Source organism: Chaetura pelagica, unplaced genomic scaffold (genome assembly GCF_000747805.2).
Source record: "Chaetura pelagica isolate M959 unplaced genomic scaffold, ChaPel_1.0 scaffold471, whole genome shotgun sequence".
NCBI classification, from domain to species: Eukaryota; Metazoa; Chordata; class Aves; order Apodiformes; family Apodidae; genus Chaetura; species Chaetura pelagica.
In genome coordinates, this window is record NW_009952430.1 from 1,387,594 (window position 1) to 1,400,410 (window position 12,817).

At 37.8% G+C, this 12,817-nt stretch overlaps 1 protein-coding gene across 1 annotated transcript in view; it reads right to left on the reverse strand.

Moving 5' to 3' along the window:
• B3GNTL1 (UDP-GlcNAc:betaGal beta-1,3-N-acetylglucosaminyltransferase-like 1) overlaps positions 1-12,817 on the reverse strand; it is a 117,272-nt gene that overhangs the window by 76,679 nt on the left and 27,776 nt on the right. The window contains exon 5 of the mRNA XM_010008242.1: positions 8,641-8,736. Coding sequence (XP_010006544.1) covers positions 8,641-8,736 — 96 coding nt within the window. The remainder of the gene's footprint in view (positions 1-8,640; positions 8,737-12,817) is intronic.

Sequence of the window (12,817 nt, forward strand, 5' to 3'; positions counted from 1 at the left end):
GAGACCTGCCTACACAGTCCCAGAGCTCCCCAAAATGACATGAAGTCAAACAAATGAATTTCAGACAAATAAGAGTCTGGCAGATATGGTCAAAATACATTAAAATTAAGGTGTATAAGAAGGTCACTATCACAAATTCGGACCCCGTTCTACTGTCTTAAAAGACAAAGAACATGGACGTGACTTTTGGCTCAAGAGAATTCATAACTCTGCTGCTGAGGTGCTTAAAAAGGACAGGGAATGACAGATGGAGAGGAGAATAAAGAATATCAACATTAGTTAAGGCAAAGATCAAAACAGAGGTATGCCAAGAAAATCTAGTGCAGAAGGCTGTTTGGTGCAATGTGGCTGTGGAAGGAGCATGTGTACAACATGCTGCAGTCTGATTTAAAAAAACACAAACTCACTCAAAAAACCCAACAAATAAACAAATGTGCATCTTAAGAGTCACTGCTCAGGATGTGAACTCACATCAATCCTATTATTTTGTCTTGTTACATACTTAGAACAGAAGATGACCTAGATAGAGAGTACAAGGAAGATGAAAAAGCATTAGGAATGCATTACAGAGATCTTTCACCGTAGCATCAATCCAACAGGCTACACAAGGCGTAAGAATTTTCATGTAAGAAATGGTTATGATAGAGAGACTTGTGCAGATTTTAGTGTAATCACAGTAGTGCAGCTTTCTAGCAGAAATGTGGCTATATTTGCATAGAAGTTGGCAGCAATTAGGATGTAACTATGAGCTCTGCTGATGCCAATCACTTTTATACAAGTGAATCCACATAAGGGCTCTTAGCAGTATAATCTGGAATCAAATCCCTAGTAAGATGGATAAAATAAGAAACTTTCTATAAGCTTACATGCTAAACAAGCTAAATTATAAGCAGCACACTTTTTTTTACTTTAGTGGCAGAATAAGCCCTCCAAAGTGCTAAATATTAGAATAGTAATTTAAGTAAAATTTGAACCATTCTTTAAACAGCAAGGGCTTGTCTTAATTTGTATTTACCACTTTATAAAATAAACATCATCCTGAAGTTAATATGTTCATTACTATATTTATTTCATTCTGACATTATTAGGGTACATGTGTAAATATAGTCCTCCTGGCATGCTAAGAAAATATATGCCTGAAAATAATAATTCCTTTATTGTATAGACTTTCTAGACATCTCTCTTTTATATTGACAGGTATGATTAATACCTACTCTAAGAAATTGAACACTAAGTTCTAGGGCATAAATGAATGGAAATCTTGGAAGATACTTTAAATTTGTCTGCTAAGAAAATGTCTGGCAACAGTTGCTTTCAACATTCATTTCAGTAGCTCTGAAAAAAAAAAAAATCACTAATTTGCAGCACCTACAAAGCCATCATACTGTGTTTATCAGCAGCATCAGAATTTTCAATTCACCAAGCTCCTCTGTAAAATGAAGGGTATAAAACTGCTGAGTTTGCTGCCTTCCCCTGTGCTGCGGGAGCAGTCACTGCAAGCGATGCAAAAGGTTAAATCCACCCAGATCACAGAAACCAATTCATCCAGGGAGGTGGCAAAGGCCCAACAGTTACACTAGAAGCCAGATGCAAGACCATTTCCTTCCTTGTTACACACCCCATGCGCTGCAACCGCTCTGATTTCCGTTTGGGCCAGGGCCTGACTATCCCTCTGCTAACCACAGAGCACATGCCTGACCCACCTCCCTCACATGTCACCCTTCTAGTTCTCCAAATGGGAGCTGCATGCACAAGCACTGGCTGCTACAGGGGAACTAGATGTGCTTATCATCCTTATATCATGTCATCACAATAAATGACTAGACAACTATCTGTTCTTTACCTTTATGAAAAAGGACACACTGTTCACTGCTCCAGCTGATCCAAGCTAACACTCTGAAAAGCTTGCTATTGGTTTTTTTTATTTGCATAACTTCAGCTCAAGAACTTCTAATCACAGTCCATTTGGCCAAGGCTGTACAAACAGAATAAAAATTCCATATCCCAGTTTGTCAAACACTCAGAAAAAAAAAATTAAAACTGAATTACCATCGTAGAATCATACAGTGGTTCAGATTGGAAGGGACTTTATAGTAATCATCTAGATCCAACCACCCTGCCATGCGCAGGGACACCAGCCCAGGTTGCTCTGAGTCCCATCCAACTTGCCCTTCAAAACTTCCAGGGATGGGGCAGTCACAGCTTCCCTGGGCAACCTGGGCCAGGGTCTCACCAGCCTCACAATAATGAATTTCTTCCCAAAGTCTAACCTAAATCTCTCCCTTCTTCCAGTTTTGAGCCATTACCCCTTGTCCTCTCACTACACACCCTGCTAAAAAACAGTACCTCCCCAGCATTCCTGGAGCCCCTTCAGGCACTTGAAGGCCACTATGAGGTCTCCCCAGAGCTTTAATTAATCATTAAATCTGGGTTGTTATACTCAAAAGCTGTTGGACCGGACCAGAATCTGTTTTCTTTACATCACAGAAAGAAAACAAAAAGCTTCAAACATAACAGTATAGCATATATATGGCCAGCAGGGTGAGGAAGGTAAGTCTCCCCCTCTACTCTGCTCTTGTGAGACCTCACCTGGAGCACTGTGTCCACCTCTGGAGCCCTCAGCACAGGAAAGACATGGAGCTGTTGGAGAGTGTCCAGAGAAGGGCCATGAATATGATGCGAGGGCTGGAGCTGCTCTGCTCTGGAAACAGGCTGGGAGAGTTGGGATGTTCAGCCTGGAGAAGAGAAGGCTCCAGGGAGACCTTAGAGCACCTTCGAGTACTTAAAGGGGCTACAGAGAAGCTGGGGAAGGACTTTTGACAAGGACAGGGAGTGAGATGAAAAGGGGGAATGGATTAAAACTGGAAGAGGGGAGATCTATGTGAGACATGAGGAAGAAATTCTTCACCATGAGGGCAGGAAGGCACTGGAACAGGTTGCCCATGGAAGTTGTGGATGCCCCATTCCTCGAGGTGTTCAAGGCCAGGCTGGATGAGGCTTGTTCAGCCTGGTCTGGTGGGAGGTGTACCTGTTCATGGCAGGGAGGTTGGAACCTGATGATCTTTAAGGTCCCTTCCAACCTTCACCATTCCATGATTCTAGGGTACTGTTAATACTTATAGGAGGATATAGTAAATATCCTACGCAAATATTTTAAAATTTAGCTTCCTTCACTAGTCAAGAAATCAGACAAGCAAAAAGTTATTTTCCAATAATGAATAGACTGCACTTAACTTGTGCTCATAGACAGTTTTTAAATGGTTAAAAACTGTTCAGTGCCCAGTTTCTAGAGAAAAACAATGCTTTTTTCCTACATATAAGGCTATAATGAGGAGCTGCGTTGCAATAAAAATGTTGGAAATTGATTATTATTATACTAAAAGCCACAGTAAAAAATATTTCCCTTTTTTTGTGGAATCAGCACTTTGGTTTTCAAATCCAAAGAGAAAATTACAGGAAGTTCAGGGTGTATCTGGCCTGTGCACTGATATATGGAAGACCAACTGAAAAACAAACATCACTAAATCAGTTGGAAAGTTGTATTTAGAGTAGGTTTCTTGTTTTGAAAGAAAGGAGAGTTACCTTGCCTATCATTTCAGAACAAAAATTGATTCTGTCACTCATGGGAAACAAAAGGAAGGTTTCCTTAAGCTATAGAAGGCAATGAGATAGAACCCAAAATGAAGCTTGAAGACTGTTTACTTGAAAGCAAACAGGATAAGGAAGATGAAACAAGAATAAATGGAGCATTCAGAAACTGGAAGTTTTTAATCGGTTCCATCCATGGCCCTAACTGGAGTCCTGCATTAATAAGCAAGTCCTGATTTTATTTTCACTTCTTGCCCTATTTTTCAAAGGCATTTTCACAAGTATTGAGGAGACATAAATGTCAATAACAGTTTGGAAAACAAATTATGTCTTTCTGAAAATTTAATCCTTGACAGTTTTCCTTTGCCCTTGGCATTACCTGTCTATCTCTCAACAACAAATGTCTTAAGAAAAAAATTATTTAGAATGCAAGCACCTTGCATTCCACTTTGGTATGATTCATTAAAATACAAGAGAGGATCGTCATCTGGAACAAACTGTAGCTCAAATCAGAGATAAACAGATTTCTATCCCCTTAGTTTCAATATTCATCAAAATCATATCATGCCTTCCATTGTGCTGCAAGCCTGTATTCATCAAGAATGTACGGAATAAAGCCAAACTTATTCTCCCAAGTTGCTTTTATGCTCAATTATAACATTTCTATCCATTTAAATAAGTATAATGTATTATGAACCACACTCAAGTCTTGGCTAAGCATGCAAATTATCAAACAAAAGAAAAAAAAAAAAAAAGGGAAAATTCAAGTTATTTAATGCTCTTTCCTCTATGGTACACCTTTAAACTCATGCAAAATTATTAACACACAAAGCACAACCTGTATACATTTCCAAAAGACTACAAACCTGTTTGTGAGTTAAGAATTATTTGACCCTGAGATGCCTTTACCTAAAGCCTCCCTGTGAAGATCTAATTGTGCTCAAGAGTTCACAGATGTGGGTAAGCCACTTCTCATTAAACTTTCTAGAACTCCGTGAACCCCTTTGACATGTATTTGCAAATGTAAATATAAACATTCACTGGATTGTGAAACTATATTTCATTCTTCTCCAGAGGTGAAAAAAGATCAACCACAAAGGGAAGGAACCAGTTGTGTTTTGTGTTGTTTTTTTTCTTATAAGGTATATGCTTAATCCCACACAAACTAGAGAATCTACAATTAACCAGTTTTTTACTTTGGTTCTTTAGCTCAGGGGAAAAATGTAAGAACTTCACTATTAGTGAGGTTTTTTGTGACTTGGGTGAAGTTCAACAGGCACCTGCAACAGCACAGAAACTCCACCATGTTAATTATTGTTCTGCCATCAGGTGGTCCAGCCAGATTATTGGGATCAACTACCAATCACCTGTGAAAAATTCCAGATTCATCCAACACAAAGAACTCTGAGACAATCTGCAAACTCCAATATGTATCAGGAGGCAGTGCAGACACAATGCAGTGGGCAACAGACACACCAAATCATCATGTTTTGTTCACACCATTATTTTTCTAAACTGGGACAGTCCAGTCTTACCAACCATTCAGCTTCATTCCTTTTTGCAAGAGACTCCTCAGATAATACCATTCTAAGCTTGCCACGTGCTAAGCGAACTGCCATGTGAAAGCAGGGAAGTCTCTTGTCTTTAGGGGGGGAAAAATGGTAGGTCAGATAGAATTATGCTTCAGTGTGAATAAAATACTTCACAGGCTGTGAGACTAAACTAACCTAAAGTAATGAGGAGTGATTTAATAGACATGGATGTGAACTCATCCATTTTACTTGCACTCAGCAACAACTCTTAAAAACTAATTCTATAAATATTTGTGTAATTAATCCAACCTTAAAACCATGCAGACGTTTTTACTTCTTCAGCACAGTAAAACACCCAATGTACAAGAAGGCTGCATGATCAAACTTCAAGCACACTTCAAGCACAGTTCAGACTCTGATATCCTGTAGGATTAGTTTAAATCTGCTTATTTCACTTTCTCGAACATCAGAACAGCCAGTTCTCTTCATTTGTTTGCTCATTTTATTCCTGTACCTGTCACTGTGCTCTGTACTTACTGAACAGTGATTTTTATTTTTTATTCCTTTTTTTACCAGAAAAATAGCAAGTCTGCCAGAATACACACACACACACTTGAAGGCTTATATTAGTATACCAAAAAATACGTTTTAATCACTCAACATTTATACAGAAGATAACCTTAAACAAGCCATTATTAATCTTTTAAAAAGCAGTTTTCTCATTATTATGCTCTCTTTGTAGTCTCATACTCCCTCCCTCCCCCCACTCTTTGGGGTATATATTCTGAAATTTCACGCATACCATAAAGTATCTTTGGAATGTTACAGTATAATTGTTTGGAGAAACATTTAATGGATGAGTAAGCATCAAGGGGCCATGGCTAAGGGAAAAGAAAAGTTAAAATGCTAGAAGCATTTTGTATTGAGGGTTCTTCTCCACATGAGAATGGGAGATGGACATTTGATCCAAAAATCTGGTACTGACTCAAGTGATAGAAAACCAGCAGCCAGCACTGAAACACATGAAGCCATCCAACCACCTCAGAAAACATCTGCTACCCCCACTTCTTCCAAACTGGCCTTCAGGCACCATCTAGTAAAGCAATCACATGCTGCAGGGTATTATTTGATAACATGAATATTACAATAGGTCATTACTTGATTTTGACAACTGGATTTTTTTTTTAATGGGTTGCTTCATTTCCCAATTTACAGCATCTATCATTTGCACATGCTTGATACAAAAATGCAACAGAAGTAACTGAGTATAAAGCTGGATACTGAGTACAGAGACAGCTAATAAAAGCTGAACATTCTCTGGTTAGTGGAAACTGCTGCAGACAATACACTGTAAATTAAAGCCAATTTCCCTGAATTACCTGAAGGACTGCTCCTGCCAGAGATTCGAAAAATCCATTAGCAAAGGCCAAACATTATAGTTTTCTTGATGCTTTTCTGCTGAAAATAGTTTGAAAAAGCACATCGAAAATAAAATACACGGTGTATCAGGGGCTGGGGAGTGGGACAAATCAGGCCTAACCTTACATAATTGATTCATATCCTGATTATTAGAGAACAGCTGAGATGGTTTTTTACTCTCAGTTCTTCCACTTCGCTGTACTTTTTTAAGCCAAGAAAAAGCAAAATAATTACCTCCCTACCTGAATTTCTGACTAGAAGAATAGATCCTGGGGCTGGAGAGGTGCCATATGCTGATATGCACTGCTCTGGAAGTCGAGCAGTTTTTTTTAGCAGCAGTTAGAAAAGCCAAACTTCCTACAGGTTTGTGTCACAGCTGAAGCTTGTCTTATGATTGGGCACCTAAAATCTCTGTTCAAGAGGATTCTGTGGAGCTCAACAACATACGAGTTGCAGCTGGTGCAGTGCAATCTATCCTAGCTTGATGCTTCCACAGCATTGTCAGAAAGAAATTGTCTTTGAAGAACTATTTCTACATCAAATTTGGTAGAGAAAAACATAAAAAAGAATTTGGGATGCATAGCAGAATGATTCTATAAATCTCACCTTGTTAATAAACTTACAGACAAGTAGTACAAATCCTGCTATGCAGCTTTCTAGTACATTTTCCAAAATTCCTCATCTATTTTTAAAATGTGTGAATGGAAATTATATGTAAAAATAATGGACTGCACACGCTGCTTGGTTAAGGCTTTAAGAGATATTTGTAGGCACATAAGATTGCAAGGGGCTTCCCAGGTTTCCATCCTACTATCAGAAATGCTCTATTAAATCTCTTCCCGAAGACATACATCCTTACTTTAAAAGGGCTTTTCTTTTTGCATAGTCCCCCTTAAATAATCTCAGAAACAGGATATTTCTTTTAATTTCCAGCTTAATTCATTAAAGACTCCATCAACTGGCCACTTAGATGAAGCACTTCAGATTGTGTAGGACAAGTTTTACATCCTCCAGTTTTATTTACCCTTCTCTTCAGCAGCAGTGATGCAGATGTTGCTGGCACATAAAATCATTGTCCTAACTCTGTAACTTTTTTCTGATGCCATACTCAAAGGCAATTCCATGGGTAACTTTTTCTATTACTACTTTCACTTGGTTAATGACAGGGAACCATAATACCACTGTTGATTTTAAAAAAGGTTATTTCTTCTGTTACAATGACCAGACCAGAGCCTGTAAATATGTTTTTTGGGGTTAGGGTCATGGAGAACACAACACGGCTTACAATGAAGTCTAACAAACAAGGTTATGTTAATCTTTTCAGCCACATAAATCCAAGAAAATCAAAAGCAAATGTCTTCCTACCATAGCACCACAAAACCCAACCCTAGATACTGCCATCTCAATGCCTGCTGGGATGTTTTCTGCTAACCATCCATTCATTAGATTTCTTTTAATTCTCAGTACACACATTCCTCCACAAGCTGGACTGATTTCTTCCACAGTTTAACTTGTTTTTGCCAAAGTCTCTTTTAGTTCAGCACTGGCTGGCTGCCTAACAAAACAACCTTTCCTTATGCCAAAACTGTCATCTTCAGATGCACAGGACTCATCTTACTTACAAACATGTAAAATGAGCCCTACATTTAATGCTTGAAGAAATGCTATTTTAAATGATGTCTAGCAAAACTTAATCAGACACAGAAGCAGTCAATACCAGACCCTGGGAGGAGAAGGAAAGAATTCTCAAGGAAGATTCTTCTTCCTTTTGAATTTAAGTACACCTTGTAAAACGAAAACTCTAAACTAATTATTAGAACATGAAAGCACATGCATTTAACCACAGATAGCAGTGGGAAATGTACAGCTCACTCTGAACCTGAAGTTGAAAGCTTCACTAATTCAGTGTGGACACATCACTACGTAATGATCACATGCACCATCAACTTGTCTCTTATTGAATAGACTGGCCTTTAAATATAAGAATCTGAAAACTTTGATAAGTTATCAAGTATTGATAATGACTGAAAGAAATCCATATAAATAAACCTCTTGCTCTGTTTTTCTGCTGTAATTTCAGTCAGAGCTGAAACAAGAATACCTGTGTGAGAAGTTGTTCTTCAGTTAGATTATTGATCCAACGCGTGTAACGTTCAGTGGAATCCAGGGGTTCTCTTCTGACTTGGCACCCAATAATCTAAAGCAAAATGAGACAAATCACACAGTGCTGTACAGCCACATGGCAAAAAGATCATCCAATAAGCATTCAAAACATGGAAACTCCAAGAATTAACAGTATCTGTTCAGTCCTTATTAGCCTCCTTATATGTTCATATCATAATATGTCTAGTATATAATGTCACAGTTGCTCAGCTCAAATGTTAAACGGTTACAGACCTTCAATGATCTCTACGAAGCTAACATTAAGAAATAGCTACACTTGAACTACTTCCCTTGAAATTTTCAAAGGAAAGTCATCCAAAGGCAGACATCTGGAGGGCAGAATTTCAACCAAAATAGCTGAGGTTTGTCAAATGAATATTACAACTTGAATAACTCCAGACAATTGTACCAAGAGTGCCATCACCTATAAAACTGTATGTTACTTGTAATTCATATAAAATAAGGAGAAAAAATTAATCTTTATTCTGATTTGTCTCATTCATGGTAGAAAAATGTAAATACTTCATTTTAATTGTTCACTGAAGTACTTAAATCCATTTGAGCAACATTTGCATCTCCAATACTGTTCTCTTGCAGTACAGGTTACACATGAATTTTAGTATTCTGAACACCTATTGGCATAATAAATAGCTTCCAATATGCATTAAAAAGAGCATATAAGAGGGATTTCATATTATCTGTAACTGCATAGACACATATTAATGCAGTTTCCTACAAACACTAAATTGTTTATAGATCTCTGGTTAGACAAGGAAAGAGCCAAGGAGAGCTCCTGCAGTGTGGCTGTGCTCTGCTGTTTGCTACTCCCCATGGCCTGCTGTCCACCCTAAACCTTCTACTACAGGACTTCATTATATATGCAAAGTAAGCTGACATCGTTTTATATCAACTACTACACTCCTGTCTATTTCTCTTCCAGATTTTGATGGGTACTTCCTGTTGAGGATGTGCTCATTCGTTGAGAACAAACACCAAAGTGCAGCCATCAGCATTTCTGAAAAGTTACTTCAGATAATCAAGTACTGTTCAAGAACAGTGTGGAAAAGTTACCTGGTTTATTTTCCACCCTAAGCATCCACAAGGATCATAAGTGTATACACTGAGCACAGCAAGTTTAGATCTTTCAGGCATCTCCATTTACAGTGTTAAACCCCACACAGGTGTAAGTAGGCTGTGTAAACCCCACACAGGCTAGAATCCTGCACGTGCAGTTATGAATACTTTTGATGTGGGAACAAAAACACCACAAAGAGATCTTGCTGGGGGACTGCTGGCAACACAACCCCACAATTTAGAGTATGACTAAATACAATCAAAACAACAAACATGAAAAGAAACCACAACTTGCTTATCCTATAAGAATAAAACAGTGTCTCAGAACTATTAAATTTTTCCTCAATGACAACTACTAATTACCATGGACAACTTCAATCCTTGCCCCATCTCTCTCTTGAATTACAGCTAAGTTAACCCAAAATTCTTGTAAATGGAACATCAGTTAGATGATTTCACAGATGTTTTCAAAGGGGGCACCCCACACATAAATATTTCACAGAAATTGCATCAGAAATACATATATTCTGTTCTGTGAGGATTATTTTTATATAAGGCCTCTGACTAGCACTCATTAACCAAGACACACCATCTTCTCTAAAATCCTAGGATTTTTCTAGCTTGCAAGGACACTTCACAAAACTGTGCATGAAAGTTGAAATGGAAAAATCACCAAACATTTTTTTCTAAAATGTATTCTATAATAATACAATATGGAAACTTAGCTTCTTTATTCAGGAAGTCACAGCCTCAGCTGAACAAACACAGAACACAAATAGCTTCTACAAGGTAAAAGATAAAAAGGAGGATATCAAATTGTTTGTCTGAAAATGTGGTTTTCTATTAGAGCCAAGAAGTATATGTGCAGTCATGTCTTTCTATGTCATCTGAAATTAAAATGAGACTCGGGGGACAGAGTTTCATATTTTTATATTAATTTCTGACCAGTCTGACCATTTTCATACATGCTGCTGGTAGTTTAAGCAAACTAAAAAATGCTGATTCCAGGTGCTCAGCAAAAGGACTGTAATTCCCCCAAACCCAAATAACAATTAATTTAAATCTGAACTCCTTATACTTCCAGAGAAAACAGAAAGGGTTTGATCAATTACCTGAAGGTGAGGACACACAGAATAACTGTTACTTTGGATCCTGATGGCTCTTTTTGTAGCACACATTACTTTTTGAGATGTCTGGAGTTTTATTTAGATTCTTAGCCAAAATTTCCTCCTCCTTCTATATAGCCCTATATATAAATCCATTCCACAGTCCAATTTACTTTTCTGAGTTTTGGCTTGTAACAATGATTCTGTACTTCCTGCATGCAGGCCTGAAAATACTTGGAGCTTTTGAGAATTTAAAACACCCTCATTCAGAAAAAAACTGCTCATAAACAACTTAGTTAGGAATTACTGTTATTGCAGTGATGTAAATCCAGAACAGAAAAAACAATAGGTTACAATGAATTTCACAATAATTTAGGGCAGAATCCTTGGAAGTGTAACTTTCCAAACTCCTTCATCAATTGACCTGCCTAACAGCACAACAGACTGAAAGGATAACAACCTAGAGCCTTACATATAAACACTCTCATAAAATAAAAAAAACTAGGTTTAAAAAAAATTTTAAAAGCACACAGCAATTTTGTTTTCTACAGCAAAGCTCAACTTAATGTTTAGAACAATAGTAAAATCAGTGTAAGAGATTAATTTAGAAAAGATACATAAATAAATATAGAAGAAAGTAATAGGACTGGCCTCTGGCCAGTGTTTCAATAATCAAATTACACTTTTTACCTAGTTCAATGACAAGGTAGAATAATCATTAGGGGAACCCTTCCATTGTTGCAACTCCAAGTCACTTCAACAGCACCCTGAACACCCACAGGTTCATGGCAAATGTAGTTTCACTAGAGTTGATGGCAGAGGGTTTGAACAACAAGCCATCTCCATGCATTTCACTTCCATGACTAAACAGGACACAGCTGATGACCCTTGGTCCTTGAATTTTTGAAGTAAGAGCCCAGAACCCTCCATTCTGTAATCACTAACAAAGCTGGAAGCAAGTGTTATGATGACCTACTCTAATATCAATGAACGCTTAAAATGAAGAACAGTAAAACCAATGCTCAGAATTAATGTGAGAAAGAAAAGCTCCTTACTGGAAAAAATGAAGACAACTCAAAATGTAACTTAGAAAATAAAAAATCTTCTGAGGCTCCACACATTTACTAATGTCCTCATTTTGCTAAATGACATTTAGTATATGATACCTTCTACTCCATACCTTTGGCTTCTTACTCTTTTCTAGTTTGAGCTCTAGCAGGCAGGCATTATTGATGAATGAAACAGCTCTGATAAAGTTAATGTAAAGGTAAGGTTCAGATTTTACTCTAATTTCTTCTCCCTTAATAACTACAAGTGCATAACAAAGGTAGCATTTTGTAAGAAGTAAAATGTTCACACTTCCCTCTACCCTAACACAACAGTGAAATGTTTTGCACAGCACACAGACTTCTTGCTTTCTTTTAATTTTCAGAACTATTACCCACTCAAGACTGCTTTTAGCATCATCTTCAGAGGTATATTCTAAAGACACATCTTAAACTTGATGCTATGCAATACATTTATTTCTAGATCCTCAGCCAAAAAAAACCCCACACCTTTCTGCTCTTTAGCTGTACCACTCCTCTCCCATGTGACAGTGACTCATGACTGGGATTCTTGACTTGTATGGGTGCAAGGTAGACATCACCAAATGAGAGCAACTAAACCTGAGCCTTTGATACAGCTCCTGCAGGGCACAGCTCATTTAACCTGCTGCTTTCCTCCAATCAAAATCAGGATTACTCAGAGTACAAACAGCTTCCTCTAGTTCCCCTGTGGAAGGTGTGGCATCAGAAGCAACTGCACCCTGTTTCCCATTTCCCTCACAGACCTTTAATATTCACTTCACTGAGTATTTCCTTATAGCTTTCAAATTGAAGTGAAAAGCCTTTTAATTGTGGCTTCTTTCATAAGTTTTAAACTTGGACAAAAATC